This window comes from Vombatus ursinus, unplaced genomic scaffold (genome assembly GCF_900497805.2).
Source record: "Vombatus ursinus unplaced genomic scaffold, bare-nosed wombat genome assembly UNPS02015255.1, whole genome shotgun sequence".
Classification (NCBI taxonomy): domain Eukaryota; kingdom Metazoa; phylum Chordata; class Mammalia; order Diprotodontia; family Vombatidae; genus Vombatus; species Vombatus ursinus.
The window spans coordinates 25,659,726-25,685,452 of record NW_020955033.1 but is presented as its reverse complement, the minus strand read 5'-3'; the positions used below and the strand labels follow the sequence as shown (position 1 = coordinate 25,685,452).

The window sequence follows — 25,727 nt, the reverse complement described above, 5'->3', positions numbered from 1 at the left end:
GGCTAGGTTGTAATGTTTCCACTGGGACAGGCATGGACAGAAAAAAAACCACTTAGGGTCCCACGAATTCAGAAGGCCATAACTTGGTCTAAGAACCAGATTGAAGGAAATCTAAAATGTGGCTTATCTATGTAGCTGATGACAAATGTATCTACATGCTCTGTGAAGCACAGAATGGGCTAATAGTGTGGCCCAAAATTTTCAAGCTTAGAGCTGGTAACAGTATTCTAGGTATGCTCACACTTTTTTTTATCCAAAGCTTTTCATACTCTTATAAAACAAATATTAAATAATTTATTAGTCAACTATTATATGTGTTATCTATCTATATACACATACATATAGATTAGAAACATCTGATATATGTATATATATTTATATAAACACACAGATGTATGTGTATATATAACTCAGATATTTCTGTGTACATATATAGTTCAATAACACATTTATATCTGTATCTATATATGTATGTATATAGATGTCAATAACTTTAGTAGCTAAAAACTCTACCAAGACTTTTGGGACATTCTGTATAATGGCTACCAAGTACTACTCTGATGCTGCAATATGCTGTGAAGGTAACTGTGGATTCTCAAAGGCTTTGCTAGCAGACTGCAAGCTCAGACAGGGTCTCCTATACCAGAAAGTCCAGAAAGTACGGTCCTAGTAGTAGCCCAAAAGTCCAGCTAAATACTAAAGCTCATCAGCAGCAGGCTGGCCACTGGTGATGAATTCTTTGGCCGTACCCTTCTACTTCTGCAGTGGTGGTGGCAGAGTATTAGAAAAGTTGGCAGAGGGTGCAGAGAATTACATTGTTTTAAATATTCTATAAACTTTAACTTAGCTGTTCATCTAAATGTGAGATCCTTGTCTATTGACCATCAAGAGAACTAAGTACTAGAGGAATTGAATCATATCAATCTTGATATTCTCACTATAAAGTAAACTGGACGACAAAAGAAAGTTGTAATGAAGTGCAAGGATGGTTTACGGTTTCTCAGAGGGGTAAGGTATATAGAACTTGAATAACAAATTACTTAATGTTGAGTCAAAAATAAGGCAATTATAATTTTAAACTACCATATTCAGTTGATACTTGATTTTTTAATGGTAATTCCTATGAAGGTTCTTAAATTTGGTTTTAAAAATATTTCACATATAGTTTCCATAATGTAATCTTCAAAACAATTTTCACATTCCTCCTCTGAGGAAGGATATCCTTGGACATCTGACTTCTAGGATATCCTTCCTCAGATGGAACCAAAAACTGCCTTTCTGCAACTTCTACTGATGCTGCCCTAGGGGCCCAAATATCCTTTAATCCCTTTTCAACATGACATCCTTTTAAGTATTTGAAGATAGGTATTATGTCCCCTATAAGCCTTCTCTTTCTAGGCTAAACATCACTAATTCCTTCAACCAAATCCTTATATAACTTTCTAAGTTCTGCATCTTACCTGCTATAGACATTCTCCTTATTAATGTCCTTCTTACAATATACACCCCATAGTGAACATAATACTCCAGATGTGGTCTAATCAAGGTACACTACAGCAAGCCTATTACCTCCCACTGTGTCTCTTTAAATATCTAGACTCATATTAGCTTTGGCACTCATTAACTGTTGACATTATGGACGCCACAAAAAGCTTCATATTTTTCAGACGAATTGTTGTTTAGCTATGAACTGCTTATCTTATGGTGTCCTATTGCCAGTCATTTCTTGTGAAACCTCAGCCTTGAATTACTCCCATTGTCTTCCTTTTCCACTCCTCACTGTCTGCTAACAAAGCTAAGGGAAATCTCACAATCATGCTGACAACTGGGCCCTCACTGTAGGAAGGTAGTCCTTTCATTTCCCCTAATTGATTCCCTATTTCACTCCGTCCTTTAATTTCCCACACCTTCCTCTTACCCCTATTAGCTAAAGAACTAGCCTCTTAACTTTACTGGGAAAATTGAGGATATTTGATGTGAACTCTCTTTTTCTTAGGCAATAATTGTTTATTACTGTTCATTAAACACTTTCTACCATTCTCTTCACCTCAAAACTTCTTGATAGCCCCCATTCTCTCATTCTTTCCTCCAGTTTCTGACAAAAAGGGAGCCTTCTCCAAGCCAAGGTCAGCCCCTCTGTGTGAAGGGAATCCCTTTCCCTTCACACCTTCTCTGGCATATTGCAACTGCAATTATCTCCCATCTTAAATCTTCAACCTTTCCCTCCCTATAGCTTTCAAATATGTCTAGGTTTTCACCCTTAAAAACCTTCATGCTCTGTCTCTCCTTTTCTCAGCAAACTTCTAGGAAAAGCTATCAACATAATGTCCCCACTTCCTCTCCTCAGCTCTTTGTATCTGGCTTCCAAATCTGTCACTCAACTGAATCTACTCTTTCCAAAGTTACCAAGTCTCTTCATTGCCAAATCTGATGGCCTTTTCTCCATCCTTCTCAACCCACTTAACTGCTTTTGACCATCTTCTTCTCCCAGGTACTCTACCCTCCGTTTTCATGACACTTCTGTCTCCTGGTTCTCTTCCTATGCAACTCCTCCTCCTTTTTTTTTTTTTTAAAGGCAACTGGGGTTAAGTGACTTGCCCAGAGTCACAGAGCTAGTAAGTGTCAAGTGTTTGGTCTGAGGCCGGATTTGAACTCAGGTCCTCCTGACTTCAGGACCGGTGCTGTATCCACTGCGCCACCTAGCTACCCCGTGCAACTCCTCCTTTTACTCTATGGTTTGCTGGTTTATCACCCTTATCACACCATCGAACTGGAGAATTAAGTAAGGTTCTGTTCTAGGCCCTCTTTTCTTCTCCCTCTATACTCTCAGTAACCTCATCAGCTTCCATGGATTTAACTGTCATGTAGATGCCAGAGACCCCTAGATTTACATATCTAGCCTGAGTGTCTGTCCTGAGCTTGCTTCAATCCCACCATTCAGTGTCCATAGAATATTTCAAATTGGATGTCCTGAGGACATGTCAAACTCAACATGTTCACAACAGAACCCATTCTTTTTATCCCTAAACCCTCCCATTTTCAAAATTTTCCTATTTCTGTCAAAGGCACCACTATTTTTCTCGTTCTCCCAGTTTGTAACCTCCACAGTATCCTTGACTCCTCATTGCTAAATCTTGCCATTTCTATCTCTATATTCTGTCTTGCATCAGACCTGTTCACTTACATAGCTACCACCTTAGTTCAGGACTTCATTACTTCTCACCTAGATTTTCTTGACAACCTCCTAATTAGTCTTCCTGCCTCAAGTGTTCCCTCAATTCAGTACATCCTACACACTGCTGCCAAAGTGATTTTCCTTGAGTGCAAAGCTGACCAAGCCACTCCTCTACTCAGTAAATTTCAGTGGCTGCTTATCACCCTCTATTTAAATTTTAAAGTCTTTTGCAACCTGGATTCAACATATCTTTCCAAATATACCCTTCAATAAACTCCTTAGAAATATAACAAACATGCACTGGTCCCTCCTTTCACTTTTTAGTGATGTGGTGTTAATGCTTATCCTATAACCATCCATGTAGATGCCGCTAAAAGTTAGGGAATGAACAGGAGAGACCTCTTTGGTCTGTCAGAGAAGTATCAGAGACCTATCACTGTTGTACCCTTCATTCTTGAAGAGGACCAGTGACATCAGGAGGATGAAGTCTTGACATACAAGTGAATTGGAGTTAAGCGAGGCAGAACTGTGCAAAGTCATCAGCCTCACTTTCTCCTTCAGAGTCAGCTTAAAGTCCAGTGGCAAGACATAGGTCAAGAGTACTGTCTATGGTCCCAGAAGCAGTGGCTTTTTTAAGCTAAGGTCTTTTCCAGGTCTCAGTTTGTCTGAGGCAATGCCCATTCAGTAATTAAAGGCATGGTGAGAGTAGAAGCAAAAGATGACCTAGTTTGCCTTCACAAAAGAATCATTCTGGGAGGGGAAGATCTCAGAGTTTCTGGACAGAACAGGAACAGTTGCTATTTACCCTCACTCTGAGCCCTCAAAACCCAAACAATGAGTAAGTGAGGCTTGGCCTGTACAGTACCTGTTATTGGCCAGTCAGTGAAAGCCAAAGTGATTTGGGTTTAAAGGAATTGTCAAGTAGCCTCATTTGGATCATGATGGACTTTAACAAAGTCTGGTTTTCTAGAGCTGTATTTCGAGAAATCATAAATGAAAACTACATGAACAAAAGGGTTACTGTCCTAGCTTCTCAGGAAAAACAAAAAACAATGATAGAAAAAAAAATCTAATCCCCAAACCCCAAAGTACCTTGTGAAGTATAAGCAATCAAAATTCATATTCCTTTGGACAGAGCACCCACATGTAAGGGTATGACTCCCCAAGTGGATGGAGGTGGAAAAGGAGGAAAAGGAGAAGAAAAGAGGAGAAGGATAAGGTGGAGAATGAAGGGGAGGTGGAGGAGGAGGAAAAAGAAGAAAAAAAGAAAGAAGAAGAAACAATCTATCAGAGAAATGACAGACTACAAAGTGCAGAACGAGGCATGCATTTTCAGATGTGATCAATGTGTTGGTTTATTTTATTATATATATTTTTTAATTTTTAAAAATGGTCTTAATCAGCCCAAATCCATCTTCTTACCTTCCCATGACAACCTGACTAGGTTATGAAGGACTCTGAATGCCAAACAGAGCACTATGAACTTGATCCTGGAGGCAATAGGCAGTCACTGGAGTTAATGACAATAGTCCAAGGCATGAGGTGATGAGGATCTGCACCAGGGGTGACAGGGTCAGAAGAGAGAAGGAGGCCAGATTCAAGAGAAGTTGCAAAGGTGAAATGGATAGGCCTTGACAACAGCTTAGACACTGGGGAGTGGGGTGGGGTGAGAGATAGTGAAGAGGCCAGGATGACTCCTAGATTGTAAGCCTGAGGGACTGGAGGATGGGTGCTACTGTCTATAATAATAGGGAAGGTAGGGGGTAGGGAGGTTTTAGGAGGAAAGTTAGTGATAAAGATAAATGTAAAGTATAGAATACATATGCAAACAGGTGAAAAAGAAGGCAAAAGGAAGAAATATCTGAATAAGGGACAAAGTATTCTGGGAGTAGGAAAACTAAAAAGAAAAATCTTTTGGACTTTCATACTGATTTCCCCCAAAATAAAGTTCTTATATATATCATAGTTCTCACTAAAACACTTTATTTTTCCTTTATTGTTGTCAGATAATTAGGAAACCCACATAGTAATAGTTTAAAATGGAAGAATTTATTTTAATAGATACATGTACATACACTATTTAAAAATAATCATGTAAATAAAAATAGTAATCATTATAAAACTGAAACCAGCCCTAATTTAATAACTCACACTGAATAAAATAACAAGTACAGAAGTCAGTTTAACACTGTTGCAATCTGTTTTTAAAGCTAAGACAATATACTGCATTTCATTTCTTCTTAATTCATTTTCACATTTATTATTAGACATAAGTACCCTTAGGAATGTGCCAACATGTAACATACTTCACATAGCATTGAAAATATCTTAGTAATTATTGGAATATTATGAAACATGTCATTTAAATTGGGTAACCTAAAAAAAAGTAGTAACCTAAATTAAAACCCTGAGAAATTAAAATCTGATTACACAATGGTTTTGGTTAAGTGCAATTTAATGAATGTAGAGTGCTACTTTATTTAAGGTCATTCTTGGTAAGGCATATTAAAAATAAGATCTACATAAGTGAATCTAATACACTTCATTTCCTGCTACAAAGTAGTTTTTCCTCAAAAAGTAGTTTTTGCACATAATTCTAGACCTCTTTATCCTCTTGCTGGCATATTTGCTTTATATACAGAAGTTAAAATTTGTGCACTAAGCTGAGCTGCCTTTGTCAGAACTTGCCACTGTGCTAAAATGGTGGTCTAGACAACATACACCTACATGCTAGAGTTCATGTCCATACTCAACTATGGCTTGTACAAACTGCTTGAAGACTCGATCCATGTAAGTGGACTGTCTTGGCCATATTCCTTCCAGAAAGCCAATATGGCCTCCATAAGATGTAAGGACCAAAGCAACATTTGGATTTTGTTTAGCTGTTTCTATTGGGATAGCTAAAGAGGAAGAGAAAAAATATATATCATTACCAACTTTTCCCAATTGGTCACATATACCTAGAAAAATGTGTACCTTTATCATTTTTACTCAATACCATTATTATGCATTACCATTAAAATATACCATCAAAACACAGTAATAACACCTACTTATATGATGTTTTAAAGTTCACAAAGTGCTTTCCTTACCACAATGCTATGAGGTACATAGTGTAAATATTATCATCTGTATATAACATGAGGAAATTGAGGAACAGAGGAGTTCAATGATTTGCCCATGATCATCACACAGCCAATAAGGGTCTGAAATGGGTTTCAAATTTAGGTTTCCTGATTCCCAAGTCACATTGTCTCTAATTAGAGCTCAAATGGAAAAATAAGTTGGGTATAGTTGTCTAGGTATTAAAGAGGTGAGAAGAGGGACAATCTCCAAACAATTTGATGTAGCAATTTTCTAAGGGAACTACCAGCCAGAAATAAAAAGGGCTCACAGCCTTACCTGCAGGAATTATAGAAAACAGAGAGAATTCTGCAGTGACCTACATATAATGTATGAGGTAGGTATTTTTGCCTTGATCAAGAGACTATTATCTATCCTCAAAATGAGGAATGGTCTCCCACCTAGAAGAGAGGGGAAAGGAGCTCAAGAAATGCCTCTTAATTCTCTGGCTTATCAAGGAAAATGAAGTTCTTTAAAAAAAATTTTTTTTCAATTTTTTAAGGGTTTCAATGTGAAAACAAAGAAGGATACAAAGTGGCAAAGGGAAATCCTGACCCGTGTACAGTGGAAGAATGTGACAGATGAAAAAGGGAAAAATAGGGCAAATGTCCCAATTTTTAAAAAAAGGGATGAGTGTTCAGTCAGCTTAATTATGTTTCCTGGCAAACTTCTATAATTTCATTTCCTTTTTTGACAGTCACTAGACCTGGGGATCAGGATAGTTTGCCTAGATTTCAGCAAAACATTTATCAATCTCATACTATTTTTCTCCATAAAAGATAAGAGAGATGTGGACTAGGCATTAATATTGTTATAATGGATTTAAAACTGGTTTAATGGACAGCCTCAAAGAGTATTCATCAGTGGTTTGATATCAGCTTAAGAAGATGTCTTAGGGGACAGCTAGGTGGCGCAGTGGATAGAGCACCGGCCCTGGAGTCAGGAGGACCTGAATTCAAATTGGACCTTAGACACTTGACACCTACTAGCTGTGTGACCGTGGGCAAGTCACTTAACCCTGTTGCCTAGGCGCGCCCCCCTCTCCCCCGGAAAAAAAAGATGTCATCTTAGGAATGTCTAAGGAGTTCACTTGGTCCTCTGCTGCTTACCATTTTTATGCATCACTTGGACTAAGGCATATATGAGTTAGCTACTGAATTTACAGATGATATAAAGCTAGGAGAAAGAATCAACATGCTGGATTAAAAAATATCTTGCAGGATAGAATGCTGAACCCAATGTAACAGGATGAAACTTACTAGAAAGAGAGAAACAAAGGCAAGATGGTGGAGTAGCAGGAAGAAGTATAGCAAGCTTTCCCCCTAAACAAAACAAAACAAAACAAAAAAAAAACCTCCCCCAAATAGATCTAGAAAATGTACCAGACTAAATTGGGACCTCAAGAAAAAAAATCCAGTGAGTCACTTTTCCAGCCCAGGTCAGCAGAGAGAGACAGACAAAGAGATCTGTTTACAAAGAGGGGAGAGTTACGGGGAGCAGGGGCAGGTCTAGCCAGGAACATGCTGCTTAGAGCACCAGGTCCCTAGACCCTTAACAGGGCATCTCATATAAGATGCAGTAACAGGTGCCAACTGGTAGCTTTGTTGCCTACTCCCCAGTTCCAGGTCAATGATCTAGGGTGATAGGAGGAAGGGCCATTTGCATAGGGGGGGAATTCCAGAGTAAAGAGCAGTCATGGGCGCTAACCTATGTAATAAAGAAGGAGTGAGTCTAAAACCAAGTAACAGCTGTATGGCTTCGACTTCAGGAGCACAGCAGGCTCTCATTTCTAGCTTCTAGTCCAGTTTAAAGTCTGCAAAAGAATAACAAGAACAGGAAATCCCGGACTAATGGGAAACTTATTGGTTTATCACTCTGAACCAGCAGAGCTTCCTAGCTCTGGGCTCCTGCCTCTTAGACTGGAGCTGATCCAGCATTTCTGATGAAAAGAGCAGAGCTATTTAGAAACTCTGAAGTGTAAACACAGAAATAAAAAGAAATACAAAGTAAATAAGCAAATAATTATAAGGGACTAAACAAGGATAAACTGCTTTACATTCTGATATTGGGGAGATGATACCTGTGATCCCTCTAAAACACTATCACATAAGTCACAGAGAGACTAATTAGATAGAAGACTAGAGAGTAGTTCTATTATGTCTGTAAATGTCATGATGATTTTAAAAAACAGAAATGAAAAGGAACAGGAAGAGGAATAAACTGGGGTTTGGAAGAGAAAGGAAAGTTAGGGAAAATTATCTCACATAATTGGGGCACACAAGTAGAAGTCGATACAAACAAGGAGGAAAGGGGAGGGGTAGCTGACACTTGAACCTCACTCTCATCTTAACAAGTCAAAGGAGGAAAGAATACGAACAGAACTGAGTAGGGTAATTTATTTCAACAGGAGGAAGAGAAGTGAAGGGAGAAGGGGGAATTAGAGGGAGGGTAGGTTAAAGGCGGTATTAGTTCAGGCAAAATAAACTCTAAGGATATCCAAAAATATTTACAGCTTTTTTGGGGGTAGCAGAGAATTAGAATCTGAGGGGTTGTCTATCAATTGGGAAATGAATGGCTGAATAAGTTACGGTATACTGCTGTGATAGAAAACTGTTGTGCTGTAAGAAATGATGATGGAGATGGTTTCAGAGACACCTGGAAAGTCTTGTATGACCTAACACAGAGTGAAGCAAACAATTTTTACAATATTGTAAAGAAAGGGGCAGTTTAGTGGCACAGTGGATAGAGCACCAGCCCTGGAGGCAGGAGGACCTGAGTTCAATATATAGATATATAGATTTATACATATATATATATATATATATATATAAAAGTACAAAACTCTGCTCCTTACTAGCAATGTGACCAACTCCAACCCTCCACTTTCTACCCCCCGCCCCTAGTTACTGATAACTTAGCACAGCTCATACTTGAATTCAGGAACTCAAACTCTAAACAGATTGTTCTTTTTTTTAAACCTATTGTTCTTGACACTATGACATCACTTCAGCTAATTATGCTTAATTTGTTCTAGGACTCCCTCACACTGTGGTTGTGAGTAAAAGGCTTTGAAAACTTTCAAGTCTTATGTAAATGTAACCTATTATTAACTTCACTGCTGGCTTGTACTAGTTTCAAGTCAATTATTCTTAGCATAAATCATATAGTTAAGGATGTATGAATTTTTGTTTTGTTTTGCTAGGCAATGAGGTTAAGTGACTTGCCCAGAGTCTTACAGCTAGTAAGTATCAAATGTCTGAGGCCAAATTTGAACTCAGGTCCTCCTGACTCCAGGGCTGGTACTCTATCCACTGTGCCACCTAGCTACCCCAAGGATATACGTATTAACTGGCTACTATAAATTTGATTAGCCCAGCAAAAGATTATATTCTTAAGGTTAAATAATTGCTGTAATTAATATAATTTAACTACATATATTATCTTGCTATTCTTTAAAAATCTGACTTCATTGAGAGTTAAAAGTTCAAGCCAATTAAATGGTTCTACATACATTATTAGCAGTAAAGCATGCATAGGACAAATTTGCCTGTTGAAAAAACTAAAGTTTCTAGGAATCAACAGGTTAATTCCAAATAGTTATGTGGAGAAATGTACCTGGAGAAAGTGGAAGGGAACTTAAAGAAAGCTGAGCAGTATATTAACTTTTAAATTTTTTTAAATTAACTTTTTTTCAATAAGCAAAAATTTGCCTTCTCCCCCCATTGGGAAACAGAAAAAATTAACATGTACAGTCAAACAAAAAAAATTCACATTAGATATGTAATATGTAAATATGTGTATCTATACATATATATGTGTGTGTGTCATTATGTACATACATAAATGTCTCATTCTGCTTTTTGTTTTGTTTTTGGCGAGGCAATTGGGGTTAAGTGACTTGCCCAGGATCACACAGCTAGTAAGTGTCTGAGGCTGGATTGGAACTCAGATCCTCCTGTAAATGTCTCATTCTGCACTCTTAGTCCTTTACCTCTCAGGATATAAGTAGCATGTTTCATCATTAGTCATCTAGAATTGTGGTTGGTCATTACACTGATTAGGGTTTCTAATTCTTTCAAAGTTGTTTTACAATATTGTAAAAATTGTATAAATTATTCTCCTGGTTCTCTTCACTTCATCAGTACCACCTCCTTCATCAATTCTTAGAGCACAACAGTATTCCATCATATTTATATACCATAACTTGCTCAACCATTCATTCCCCAACTGATGGACATTTTTTCAAATTCTAATTCTTTGCCACCTCAAAAAAAGCTAAAAATATTTTTGTATATCCTTGGAGCTTGTATTGCCTAGAACTAATCCTTCCCTTAATCTACTCTCTTTCTTTTGTTCTGTCATTTTTCAGTCACATCTGACTCTTTGTGACCCCATTTGAGATTTTTTTGGCAAAGATACTGGAGTGGTTTGTCATTTCCTTCTCCAATTTATTTTACAGATGAGGAACTAAGGCAAACAGGATTAAGTGACTTGCCTAGGGTCACACAGCTAGCGTCTCATGCCAGATTTGAACTCGGGAGGATGAGTCTTCCTGACTCCGGGCTTAGTACTCTATCTACTAGGCAACCTACGCTTCCTTCTAATTCTTCCTTTCCCTTCACTCCTTTCTCCTCTATTTCCCTTTTGAAAGAAATATATTTCTATACTTAACTCTGTGGGTGTATTCTTTTGTCCTTTGACCAGTTCAGATGAAATTGAGTTAGAAGCTGGAACTAAGACTTTGTTCTGCTCCTGAGGGTCCAAGTTACACAGGTGATGAACTTGCTCCTTGCTCAGTATACAGGTTAGGGCCCACATTCTCTCCTCACACTGGAGTCCACCTCTAGATGCATATCTCCTCCTCCATCTGCCCCAGATGTATGACTCAGAACCGGATAGTGAGTAACAAAGATGCTGGTTGGTACCTGTTCCTGCATCCTGCAGTGCAGAGGTTCCCAAACTTACTTGGCCTACCACCCTCTTTTAAAAAAAATTACCCAGTGCCCCCTTGGAAATCTACTTTATTTAACCCTTTAATATATTTTTAAAATTTACCCCACTTCAAAAATTATAAAATGTAATTTTTAAAATGACAGGCATCTTAAATTTAATAATTTATTGTAAATTTGTGGATTTTTCCTGCATTGAAATTCTAATGATGCAATATTGTGTCATGTAACTGTATAGTACCATATTGCAAACAAGTCATTAGATGCACATATCCCACCAATGTATGCTGGATTTCTCAACAACATGCAACACTCGCCTGCCAACATTTGCTTGTTAAGACCTGCAGGCAGACTTGACCACTGATTGGTTATAACTTGCATTTTGTGTGTTTATTTGGAAAATAATGTAATCACTGTTACACAACAGATGAAATACACAGGAACAGTTTTTTCAAAATTTTCTTTTCTTCTCTTCTCTTCTTTCGTTATGCTTCCACTAACCCCTTATTTTTATTCAATGCCCCACAATTGCACCCTACTACCTACTACCCACTACCCTCCAGATCATTCCAGCACCCCTCAGAGGTGATATCACCCATTTTGGAAACCTAAGCTTTAGAGGTTCAAGGCCCTCAGTGCTGGATCTGAGACCCCTTCATGTCTAGGTACACAGCCTCTTCTTGCTGTGCAATATTCGGTGGGATATTACACTCTTGGCCAGACCCTGGGTTTGTAGCACTTTCTGTCTGTCTTCCTACTGTGATATTTTTCTTGGATATCCTGATCAGGATTCAGTCTCTTGCATTTTTTAGATCTGTTTGGAGGAGTTTGGAGATGGAACTCACTGTACTGTCTTGGCTCTGCACCAAGCTATGTGAATGTATTAACTTTTCAAACAAATTTCAATTTACTAACATTACTTCTTTTTTTCGCTTTACATGTCTGAGAAGAGGCCTTTTACATCAATATTTGAAGCTAAGGGAAGGGCAACGTTTTGTGAACTATGCCTAATGTTTGAGAAAACAAGTTAGAAATCCAGATAAGAAGACAGCTAATATAAGGATCACAAAGACAGGATATGTGCAGAAAATTCTTAAGCTACTAACTGCAACTATATCAGGAAAATCATAGAATCACAACCTTTCAAAGGTAGAAGGGACATCAGCAGTCCATTACAAAAAAAAAAAATCTCCATTCTAATTTATCGTAAAAGTAGTCATCCTGCTTTTGCTTGAACATTTCCAGGTAAGAGGAACCTACAATTTCTCAAGGCAACCCATTCCACTTCAGGATATCTCTAATCGTTCAGAAGTTTTTCTGTCCATCATACTCAAAATGACCTCACTGAAACTTCTTCAGTTTTCCTACTTAAGAATAACAGGCTGATAAAGACTATTTAAAAGGCCTATTGGAATAAGAAGGTTAATAGTTTCAAACTTCTAAACTAAATTAAGTTTAGGCTAAATACTGATAAATTTATATTGATAAAAGCATTAGCAAAACATTGAAACAGTGGAGGAAATACTAAGAATGTTGCTTAATCTCTTTATTGCAATGAAAAACAAATTGATTTGGACAAACACTTGAAAGACATGGTTTTGTTTGACTGAAACACAGGGAGCAAAAGAACAGTCAATAGCTTAGTTTCCAATCCTGCTTTTCCAATTTGTGACAAAGGGTCAAATCTTCCCAACAAAAATTCCATTTTATAATTATAAACTAATAATAAATACAAATATCTGAATTTTGAGAGAGGTTTAAATTTTTGGTGTCAACTGCTAAGGGTAAAGTGTTTTGTGGAACTTGAAACACTCAAAAAATTATTTTAGATAGTAACTATTATGGTACTATAATTACTCCAAATCACCTTATGGTATACATAGTCTACAGTGCTTCAATCCATAAATACAATCATATATAAGGTTTTAAGTTTTAATAGCTTAAAATTGCACTAAAACTTTGGCGTCATTCTATGTGTTATACACACATGTAAACTTTGCAACTGATTTCTAAGCTCCTTGATTTAAAAGACAGAAATAAGAGCAAAGAGAGATGAAAAAGAGAAAATGGATTTTTGTTCATTGAAAAAATATTTAAATAATTTTTTTAAAAAAGAAGAACAAATAAATTTTCCTCTCAGTTATGTAACTTTTTAGCTTTTTTCACCTACAGAAGAATTAGTTTTTTGGCAGAATTCCTTCTTATGCTGTTCTCATAAAAAAAAAACCTAGGAATGTTTCCTTCTAATCTTATTTTTACAGTTCAAATGCATAACCTTCTAATTAATTAATTAAATTAATTTAATTTAAATTATTGTATAGTACCTTGGCACAGAGTGTCTCTTGTCATGATGGATCTTTTCTATACAATATTCCTTTCTGTAAGGTTTTTTGGCCTTTCTGTTTAACTAAGGAAGGAATCTTAAGGCATCCCAAGCAGGATAACTACTTTTACGATAAATTAGAATGGAGATTTTTTTTTTTTGTAATGGACTGCTGATGTCCCTTCTACCTTTGAAAGGTTGTGATTCTATGATTTTCCTGATATAGTTGCAGTTAGTAGCTTAAGAATTTTCTGCACATATCCTATCTTTGTGATCCTTATATTAGCTGTCTTCTTTAATTTAATTTAATTTAAATTAATTAAAAGGTATTTATTGTTATCCTGCATGGGATGCCTTAAGATTCCTTCCTTAGTTAAACAGAAAGGGCAAAAAACCTTACAGAAAGGAATCTTGTATAGAAAAGATCCATCATGACAAGAGACACTCTGTGCCACGGTACTATACAAGTACAATATAATCAGTTCAAAGAACAGTGTATTTTTCAAGGAAGAAATTGCAATAAAATGCAAATAGGCAAAAACATCAAAGGCTATATCTTTCCCTTGACTACTCATGCTGAACACAACAGAGGTTTAACAAAATGATAACATCTAAAAGAAAAACGTAGCAGTCAACATTGATATGCTTTATTGGATCTATCTGGTTCCTATTTATCATAATGTTCTTATGTATAATACATTCAAAACACCAAAATGTTTTAGAATTATTGTGATGTCATTAAAACTAAGAATATTTTGAAGATAGTTCACTTCTATCTAGACATATCTTAAAAGAAATTAAACTCACCATGACGGGGAGAGAATACATCATCCACAGAATTTAGGCAAAGCACAGGAATTCCTACTGACTTCAACCTACGATATGGACTGGCATCAGTGTAATAATCATCAATAGAACGGTATCCAAACACAACTGATGTGAATCGTTTATCAAACTCTCTGATGGATTTTGCCTAAAGAAATAGAAATCAAATAAATGACAGCTAATTTTTAAAATCAAAACATTAAATAAAATTGATATAAGGTTTCTCATACCTTCATGACAAGATCCATGTCAACTTGTTTCACAAACATATGTCGATGTCTAGAAACAAATAATTGCAAAAGAAAAAATAAAAACCATTCCCACCTTGCACCTCAACTAAAATACTATTATAATTTATAACTGGCTGAGCAAGAAAATGTTAACATTTTAAATCTACAGAATATATCAAAGAATTACCAAAGATGAAAACAGAATTCAACTCTTTGCATACATTTTATTTAATTACATAATTATGAGCTAAGAACATTTATATTATGAATCTGAAAAACTTAAATAATTTAAAACGCTAAGTATATACAATGGGCATAAGCAAACTGCAGAATGTTACCAACAATGTTCTACGTGCAAGAACTGATATAAAAGATATCTGAGAAATAAAGGCCAGAAAAGAAGGTGGGCCTGTCAAATAACAAAAACCAGGAATCGCATTATCCAGACTGATAGAAGACATAGAGGAAAGCCTCCACCATGTGGTAGAGATCCCCTTTGAAGGACGCTCATTTGGACAAAAGTCTCACAGTAACAGAAGGCATGGAAAGATTGTAATTTGGATAACTGGAGTGAGTACTCACATCAATATGATGATAGCCTCACTGGAGAATAAGTACTAAAATAAACACATTCGTTTTTCCTTAACCAATCAACTTTCAAATTACTTCTGACTAGCTGTGTTCTATATCTTGGTTATTTAATCAATCATTAGTACTAACCACAAAAGAACTTTTTGCCAGCTTTTCAGTGAGATAAGCTTATTCTAATAGTTAAGATCATGTTTTTAGGTAGTTATAATTTTCAATAAGTACTTCTCTTAATAAAGATAAGAATTGGCTTTATTTTGTGACTGAAGATAATAACTCTCTGAGCCTTGTTTTCCTCTATCTATAAAATTTAAAAATTTGGACATAATAGTTCTTTTTCTTTCTTTCTTTCTTTTTTTTTTTTTAAGGCAATTAGGGTTAAGTGACTTGCCCAGGGTCACACAGCTAATAAGTGTCAAGTGTCTGGTCTGAGGTCATATTTGAACTCAGGTCCTCCTGACTCCTGGGCCAGTGCTCTATCCACTGGCACCACCTAGCTGCCCCCCAACATAATAGTTTCTAAGGTCCCTCTAGTTCTAATATTCTGTGATTTAAAGAACAAAACTTCTTTGATCCCTTAGAAAAACAAATTGTGCTCATTTGGCTTAAAATATAAATCAAAGTTAAACTTAGTAGAAAAAAATATACACATATAAATATATTTTGAAAAAACAAAGCACAGAATGGCAAAAAACAGTATTTGAGTACTGTAAGAAATATAATTCTTAAAAGTAAATGACTCAAAGTTCACTATAATGTTTGAGTGATGTTTCAGAGAGTCCGGTCTACTATTTAAGTACACAGGGAGGATAATTATCAAGCCTGTATAAATACCTAAACCCTAACTTATTAAAAGGAAGTGACTTAAGACACTTTAAATTGAAAATTAGAACATTCTAACAATATCACATAAGAATTTTTTTTTTGTTTTTTGAAAGACTTTGAAGAGATGACTCACTTGTTAACAGATGACTGTAGACAGGTTGTCAAATAGTAATTAAAAAGCAGCCAGTTAAGTGGTTTCTCCAATGACTCTGTACAAGCAAAAGTATTCCAGCCAACAGAAAATGTCGCAGCTGCCATCAAAGGAGTTTTGGTGCCAATTTTGCCCAGATAATTTAAAAGTAGCATACTAAAATCAAAGGATAAATGGCACACAAATAAGTAACTCACTTAAATGAAATTAAATTTTAGTACAATGAACTACTTCTTGACCCTACATGACTGAAGACATCATAGAAATTCTAGGAAAATCTTTAGGGGTTAAGAAATCTAAAAGCAAATTCTGAAATTTTCTATCTTGGAAAAGCAAAATCCCCACTTAGGAAATATCGCATTTCCTTGCATGCATATAATCACACATCTTGCACAGAGCAAATGGGATAAGGAATGCGATAATTGCATAAGGAGGCAATATCATATAGTGCACTGAATGGCAGACCTTTGTACATTTGTTTTTGTTTTGGCAGTTGGGGTTAAGTGACTTGCCCAGGGTTACACAGCTAGTAAGTGTCAAGTGTCTGGTCTGAGGCCAGATTTGAACTCAGGTCCTCCTCCAGGTCCAGTGCTCTATCCATTATGTCACCTAGCAAGCAGACCTTTGTAAACTTAACCTATTATTTACTACATTACACGTACTATCAGACTGATCTTTTCAATGTTCCTCTATCACACCTGTACATTCCTGTTTCCTTGCATATGCTATTCCTCCTGTCTGACATGCCATTCCTACTACCCTATCTGAATCCTACTCCATCCTTCAAGACTCTGTTAAATTCCTACATGTTTCACTTCATGAAATCTTCTTTGACCACTCCAGTCCACAGTAGCCTCTTCTACCTTTGAACTCAAGATATTCTCTAACAACTAGCTATTCAAAACAAAAATGTGCTGCATTAGGAGGTAATGGGTTTCCCTGACTAGCAGTCTTACAGCAAAGATAGGATGTCCACTTGTAGTAGATGCATGAGTGGGGAGTGCCAAGAATAGTTTGGACTAAGTGGCTTCTGGGACCTTAACTCTGAAATTCTGTGATTATTGTTACATACTTTTACTTGGTACTTCCTTTTAAATTCTGTCTTTATTTGCTATTTTAAAAAATCCCTTTTTTCTTTCCCCTTTGTTTTTTCATTTCTCATTTTCCATAATTCTGTTTTGGTGAGAGAGGTATAGAAATCTGGCTTAGTGTTTAGGTACCCAATATGCTATGGGTAAGGCCTAGGGCAAAGAAAGAACTCCTTACTATGGAGCTGCCAGTGAGAATGTTCATAACTGATCTATAGAGGCTAATGAGAGAAGAGGGCATGGTAAGCGTGGTGTGGACAAAAGTCTGGTAGTCCCGGTAGACGAGAGGAACATAGGGTACAGTACATGATGAGCTACTGATATGTACCCATGATGTGTTCAGGATGCTGGGTATGTCATGATTACTGATCTGGGGAAATTAAGATGATGATGACAAAGCTAGATGGTCTATTTAAATACATATGCTTATATTGCATGTTTGAAGTGAAAAGATGGTTTGGAAAAAGAGGTCCTGAGAAAAAGGCTATATGCATAATCTAATTATGGGATTCATCTATAAATTCACTGACTAAAGGTACTATAGATGCACTGTGACAATATAGACATTGTATTTCTCTGTACATTTACTTTCTTTTCTCTTCAAAAATGTTTTATTAATTAAAAAATTATCATTGTCACTTCTCAATGAGTTCCTCCCCTCCTTTGTGAGGAATGAGATATTTGTAAACTACTTAGCACAGTGCCTGGAATGTAGTAGGTACTATGTAAATGCTTATTCCTTTCCCTTCCCTTCCCCCTAGTAACATAAGTACAGTTAAGGGAAAAAAATCAACACATTGGCCACATCTGGGAACATATGCCTCAATTCGCACCAGTAGTTCACCACCCCTTCCAAAAAGAGGGAGATATGCTTCACAATTGGTTCTCACTGATCAGCGAATTGATCAGAATTCTAATTTCTTTCAATGTTGTTTTCCTTGTGTACATCCTTCTTCTGGAATATATTAATAAAGAATATGTGCCTGTTAATGTAAAGATTTATAAGGGCATGTGATTCTTTGCTATATCCAGAAATTAACAGGGGATAGATACATATATAATAATTGCCAAGAATGCATTTCAAGCATAAGCTCTATGACACTGATGCTGATTTTGTGGGTTCCGAGTATAAGAGGGGAATGTAGATGGTATTAGAGTCTCACCCTCACTATGTGAAATTAGTTAAGTGAGGGAAAACAATGCATCATATATGCCCACTCCATGTTCTTGGGCATCCTTCCATGAAGAGTTCAAAAGGTAGGCAAGTTTCTATTAGCCACAGCAGAAAAGGTAGAACGACCAATAGAACAAAGATGAAAGGCCAGGTACCCTCCTAATCTGGACAGAATTCTGTGTCCTGTTGCTGAATGAAATGTCCTAGGGAATTGGTTGAGTAAGGAATGGGGATTATAATGGCTAATACATAGACTAAGATTTATTAAGAGGCATAGTCCCAAAGGAACTGTGTGCCTGTTAGCAGGATGGAGCATCAAGATAATCCTAACTTTCTTGGGGAGAGAGGTTGGTGTGGTGGAAGGAGTAAGGAATAATGGTTGCCACTAAGACTGATTTATCTAGGAAGAGGGCTTGGTCCTATAGGAACTAAGTGCCTAGAGCAGACATGGCCTTTCTCAGGAAACACCAACAATATGCATTTATTAAAAAAATGCTTATATGTAGTATTATTGATTACTATGGTTATTGCAAGGCTCTTCATTGGGGTTGGTCCTAGGAAGCCTAGGTCTGGTGGTACTAAGTCAGGTGAAGTTCAAGCTTTGGTGAAGACACACTGAAAAAAAATGGAGCCTCGATACTGAAGTCCAGGATGATTTATGACTCAATACTACAGTCCTGGGTTATATATAATCAAGAAGCAGCAGTTTTACATAATTTGTTGCTTCCCTGACACAGAGGGAGGCAACAGGCCAGTGTTTCATCAGTTCTTGAGGGAGTGGATTTTGATAACACTGCTTTCTGGGAAAGAACTCAAAAACCCAGATCCTCAGCTAGCCATAGCTGAAGTGGTTCAATCTAGCCACAAGCTGGTCCTTTATATAGGATTGTGGATTTAGAGCTGGAAGGAAACTCAGAGGTCATCTAATCTAACCCCTTTCTTTAACAGATCAACAGACCAAATCCCCATGCATGTCACAAGGTTTTAGGTCATACCACACACTGGAGGGTAGTACTATGCACAGAACAAGTACTCAATAAATGCTTGTTGGCCAACCTAATGTAAACAGTAGAAGCTGGTCAGGTTTCCCAGTTCCTGCATTGATCCCACAGGTTCTATGATTCACACAAGGTATTGGCAATTGCAGACTTGGGTAATATCCCAAGCTGGTAGCAACAACTAGTATTTGTATTCGGCCTGGAGATGCTCAATAGAGTAGTGCTTTTGACTGAAGTATTCAAATGAAAAAGTGTAACCCTATTTGGTGAATCCACATGGGAATGTGTCACAATGCTAGGCAACAAGAAAGGGCATTTTCTTCAAACCCATTACAAGACATTAACATTCAACCAGCTGCAAAGGCTAATGGTCAAGTCCTGCCTTCAGGCACTGCAGATTCATTGTGACATGAATAGACATTTCTCTTGAGCATATGAATAGAGAATCTAGTCCTGTTTATATAAGGATCTGCCCTACAATAATAAGTTCGACACTTATATGATTAAGGAAACAACTTTCAGCTGGCATCCTTTCCTTTAAAGTTCATATTTTGAGGTAAGGGAGAAAAAAAAAAAACAAAACCACCAAGCTGAACACTGTTGGTTAAGCACAATTCAGAGACTTTGCCCAACTTTTCGTCTTTGATTCAGGCCTCTTCTTTTTGTAGGTCAAGGCAGACTTTCCATGTTAATGCAAGATTCTTCCCCCTTTATTTCTTTTCTGAGGAGGAAAAGGTTTTATTCTTTAAGATAAACAGATGGTGAATTGAATTCTGAATATTACAGCTATCAGGGTACTGGTTAAAGAACCTATCTATTATATGCTTGGATGGATCTATAATCTATAAGATTATACATTCATAAATATATACAGCACTTGGGTGTTTTAAAAATCAAAATAAGGATATAGACAGAGAATTGCAAAATTAAGAAAAATATGCATTCAATCTCAGAAGTTCACCAATAAAACTAGGTTATGACCTTTAATTCTGAACCACAATCAACACTGGGAAGCACTTTTAGTTTTCCTAAACTCTCCTCTAAAAAATTTGAAAAATAGATTAAGTGGCAATAGCAATATTATGAATATATAAACACATGAAACGAGCAATTTTTAGTTTTCCTTAGCTCTCCCCTGGGATAACGAAAAACAGAATGATCAGTAATATAAAAATATAAACACAAATGCTCGTACTAAATCCAAATGCAATTTCAAACACCATGCATGACAGCTTTTAAAAATAAAACCGTGTAAAATAGCCAAAATCTGGAGTTTAGAGATCAAAGAGTGCAAAGCCAACAACACAAAAGCACTAGCCAACGGAATGGAAAAGTACAATTGAGGAGGAGGCTGCCAGAAGAAGGCAGTGAGGGAATCTAAGCCCAAGATTAGAGATGCTCTATTCTTGTTCTCACTTCCACTGTGTACTCGTGGCATCCAGCTCCATAGTAAACCTTAAACCCAAGAGTGTGGCCTTCTGATTTCAGCCACTGACAAATATTTATCAAGTGAACAGCACTGGGTTAAATGCTAAGTCCAAAAAGGGGTAGCAGCTGAGTAACAGAAGTCAATCCCATGGGAAATGAAAAAGGGCTGCAAGTCAGGCCTATTTAATCCATATGTCTATTTTACTGCAGGGACCAATGTAAATGGATTGATTTCACAGGTCCAAGCATACACACTGAAGGCACAATGAATGTTACTGAATGAATGAAGGAGTGAATTAATCAAAAGCAGTTAAGGAAAATCAAACTTTGAAAAATGCCTATGTACCTATGCTACTCTGAACATGAGGCATAATTCATATTATAATTCAATAAAAGAGCTTATAAAAAAAATCTTACCCTCCCATAGACACCCCTGCTGCCAGAAATGGGGCTGACGGGTATAGGCTGTGTACGTGGTGAATAACAGTTTCCAAATCTTCAGTATTAGCACAACAATAAGTCCTTGGTGTCTATAAGCAGTCATAGATAAAACAAACAAACAAAAGATTTGCACTATAAACTAGAATATAAATAATAATTAGTTCCACAGTATATAATAAATAAAATTTTAAAACAGAAATGTATTACAAAATAGAAATACCCATTTCTTTGTGTTTCGACATGCTGGCTGTTGATTATGGTAATTTTTCATTTGTGGATGTATGAAATATAGTCTGCAAAGGTAAAAATAACAGTGGCTGTTTTTTAACAAGACTAATTATTTTCAACAGTGGCCCATTTTTTTTGTCTATGAGGAAAATATAGTTTAAAAACCTCAGTAAATTGAGACTCAGTATTTAGCACACAGTAGGCACCTCATAAATGCTTGTTCACTTGACCGTAGACTCACCCTTAAATTTCTTTTCAGTCATCTATGATAACAGTTTCAGTCTAGGAATTAGAAAACAAACTATACTTTCATAGAAACTACATAAAAATAAGCATAAAATACTCCCTTATGAAAAATACAAAATAGGTGCCACGACAAACTTTTATTATTAGGTAGTTTTAAAATAAGAATTTCTTATAAATCTTTTAATTTCCTTCTGGCATTAAATCCTGAAAGAAAAGTGGTATTCTGGGACAGTTCTTTTGTTAAAGTAATCCTTGCACACGAACTGAATTTCTTTTGCTCTTCAGAAATATTAGAACCCTCTCTGCTTTACATCACAGTAGATTCTTATAATGCTAAAACATGTAAAGCTGATTATTTTCACATATAATACACTAAAACAAGTAATCTTTTCATATGTTGAATTTGAACTTAATCAATAAGGACTCTGTTCATAGCAGAAGGGCATCATTGAAAGCTCTCTCAAGATATGCAAAAAACTAATGCATGAATGGAGTATATCTTTGGTTAACAGATTCAGCAACTAATCCCAAAAGAAAACAAGTTATAAGACCTTCACTTAAGTCTCTGAAACTAACTTTGTCGAGTACATCCATTAGTGCCAGTGGTATGTCTCTTTTTTTTTTTTTTTAACAAAAGGCAAACTATCACTCTGCTATTGACCAAAAAAGTAGGCAAGGCTTCACAAGCCACTTCCCTGCAATCTGGTGAGGTAAAACTCCCTGGGATGGCTCCAATTCAAGTTCAACCACACAATAGCTCCACTGTCACCTTTATAAGAACCTAAGTGGGGGATGGAGGGGGGAGGTTTCCTTGAAGGGCAGATACCAGCTTGACAGTCTGTATATAATACAATCCAAATGGTTTAAGATAAAAACCAGCTAGAGCATTTTTGGCTTGAAGTCAGGGGAAAAATGCAAACAGAACAATATCTCCTTTTATGCTTATTCATAATGGCCACTGAATTTGTCAGCAGGATTTATGTAAAAAAAAGGACAACTTATTCAGCATTTTTTTTCTGCACATGTAGGTCTATTTGTTTTAAAAAAAAACTTAGCTTTAAAATTTTGAGTTATTTATGGGTAACCCCTAATATCTCTTACTGCTACACAGATCTTATATACATAAAACTCTAAACTAATAGACAAAAATTATTACATACCTCTTTAAAGTAACAGCATATTTGATATTTGGCATGGTAGAAAAGCTAATTTAAGTAAATTAGGTGGTACATGAGTCAGTTCATTCTAGATATATGAGTATTTTACTCCCTCAAAATGCTTTATTCTCCATGAACTAGCAGATGATTAAGCTACTACCATATTAAGTTACTGAGAGAGATTAAAGAGAAAGAAAGAACTGCATGTGAGAAATAATGTGGAAATAGATAAAACCTGGCAATTGATTGGATGTGTGGGATAAGGAGGAGAGAAGAGTCAAAGATGCTGTAACTCTTACAAACCTGGAAGCCTGGAGAGATGATGGTGCCATTAACAGAGAGCTATTGTGAGAGAGGCAGGTTTCATTAGGTGAGCTCCATTTTAAAAATACTGAGTTGGATCCCGACAGTTAGAGAAGGTAAAGAGAAATAAGGAAGTGGAAGTCTGGGGAGAAGTTGGGGAGTAAAAATAGATTTGGAAATCAATTGCATAAAAAAGGGAAAAATGAAGCCAGGAAATGTGATGAAATTCCAGAAAATGAATGTCAAGAGAAAGTAAAGGGCAAAACCTTGGGGAACGTAGTCGGAATAAGATAAATTCAATTCAACAAACAAGATCCAAATTTAAGATCATAGATAACCAGAAAGGACCTTATAAGCCATCTAGTTTAACCCCATTAATTTCACACATAAGGAAACTGAGGCTAAGGGAGGAGGCTAAGTGATGTGCCCAGGGTCATAATAAATACCAGATCTGGGTTTTGAACTCAGCTCTTCTGGCTCTAAATTCAGTGCTTTCTCACCTCCCATTTATTAAGTATCTGTTATGTGTTAGGCACTGGGGATACAAAGACAAAAATTAAACAGTGCCTAACATCAAAGAGATTACATTCTATGACATGTATAATACAAGCAAATACATAATAATTTGAGAAAGAAAAAGCACTAAAAACTGTAGAGGTAGCAAGAGAGACAAGGAATATGAGGAGAGCTTCAAAAGTGCAACATCACAGGAACCATGTAGGAGAGGCATCAATAAAGATGGTAGTCTCCATTGACAAACACCACAAAAGTCGAGAAAGATGTGGATGTAATGAAGAGCACTGGATTTAGTGACAGAAAGTTCATTAGTCACTTTGGAGAGAGCTGTTTCACCACCATGGTGGGAAGGGAAGCCACACTGAAGTTTTAAGCAAAGAATATAGATTATTCTTTCTAAGAATTTAGCAGTAGAAGAGAAGAACCACAGATACAGTTAGGTAGATGGTTTAAAGGCCACAGAGTCACAAGAAAGTATTTTAATACACTGTAAGATAGATTAGATTTTAGGCCATTCATATTCTACTAAACTAAACTTTTTAGCTCTGACCTTACCTCAGGAATTAAGGGAAGGTGGGTTTACCAATGGCTTGGTCAGAGAATAAAGGGGAATGGTTAAAGTTCAATTAAGGTCAAGGTTCTATCATCATTAAGCTGATGATAGAAAGTGAAAGAAGGAAACCTTTGGGCTAGATCCAAAGAGTGATCATTAATGGATTAATCTCAAATTGAAAGAAAGTCTCAGCTCTGTGCTATTTGACATTTTTATCAGTGCCTTAGATAAAAGTGCAAATGTTATAAACCTAGAAAGGATAAGCTAACATCACCAATGACAGAGTCAGGATCCAAAAAGATTGACATAGGCTGGAACATAGGCCCAATCTAAAAACATGAAATTCAACAGGGAGAAATGTAAACTCTTGCTTAGGTTCAAGAAACTTAACAAGTAGAAGATGGAAGCCATATGGCTAGATAGCAATTCATCTGAAACAGATCTAGGGATTTAAATGGGACTGCTAGTCATGAGTCAACAAGAGATGGCAGCCATAAAGTGAAGTGTTCTTTCTTAGGCTCTATTAAAATAGTCGTGGCAGTCAAGACTAGGTAGAAGTCTTGTTGAACTCACCACCATTCAGAACCTATCTGAAGTAATGCGTTCAGTCACATTTTTGAAAGGGCATTAATAAATTAGAGCACATCCAATCAGGATGATGAAAAGCCCTGAGACTGTGCCATATGGAATTCAACTCAAGCATCTGTGAAGTGCCAAAATAAAACATTCCTTGCTCTCAAGGAGCTTAATTCTACTTGGGAAAACAACATATACATATGTACTCTGGCCACCAGTGTCTGTCCTAAGGCCCACATCCTTCTCTTTTTCTGGGTTGGCTTGCTCAGCCTGCATTCACAATTGACAGGTCTGGGGTTTCCAAAGGGACGTACCAATTCTCCTACTATCAAATGACAACTCAACTCTCTCAAGGTTTGATGGATAACTCTGGTGGGGGGCAGGGAGAAGGGAGAAGGATGCCACTCCTACTACTCTACTCAGGACACTGTATGTCCTGAGTTACCATGGGTGTGCTTCCCATTTATACAAAATGAGTCACATCAACAGCACTGACTCTTAATCGTGAAACATTTACCAAATTAGAAGGCAAAAACAGCAATAATCAAAATAAAAGTCTACCTATAAACCTGGTTTACACCCTGTCACCAATGCACACCCAGTCCACGGAGAAGATTGGACTTAGAGAAACCTAGCAGGGAGGCATATGATCAGGGAAATTTATGTACCGAGAGCAAACTGTAATTCTGTATGGCAGGCCTTGACAGCCTTGATCTCTTTTGGGAATGGTCTGTACCATCTGTCAACTTCTAGGCAAAACTGCTTCTCTGCTTATCTGCTGGTCCTTCTCCTCCTCACAGCTCTACTACAGGGCAAAGCTGCTGAAGCAG

At 36.7% G+C, this 25,727-nt stretch overlaps 1 protein-coding gene across 1 annotated transcript in view; it reads right to left on the bottom strand.

Annotated features, from left to right (window-relative positions):
• Positions 1–5,274: 5,274 nt before the first annotated feature.
• The window catches only part of LOC114031705 (phospholipase ABHD3), a 36,555-nt gene continuing 16,102 nt past the window's right edge, over positions 5,275–25,727 (bottom strand). The window contains exons 5-9 of the mRNA XM_027846862.1: positions 21,295–21,407; positions 16,172–16,345; positions 14,626–14,674; positions 14,378–14,543; positions 5,275–6,075 (exon numbers count right to left, since the gene is read on the bottom strand). Coding sequence (XP_027702663.1) covers positions 5,906–6,075; positions 14,378–14,543; positions 14,626–14,674; positions 16,172–16,345; positions 21,295–21,407 — 672 coding nt within the window. The 3' untranslated portion in view covers positions 5,275–5,905. The remainder of the gene's footprint in view (positions 6,076–14,377; positions 14,544–14,625; positions 14,675–16,171; positions 16,346–21,294; positions 21,408–25,727) is intronic.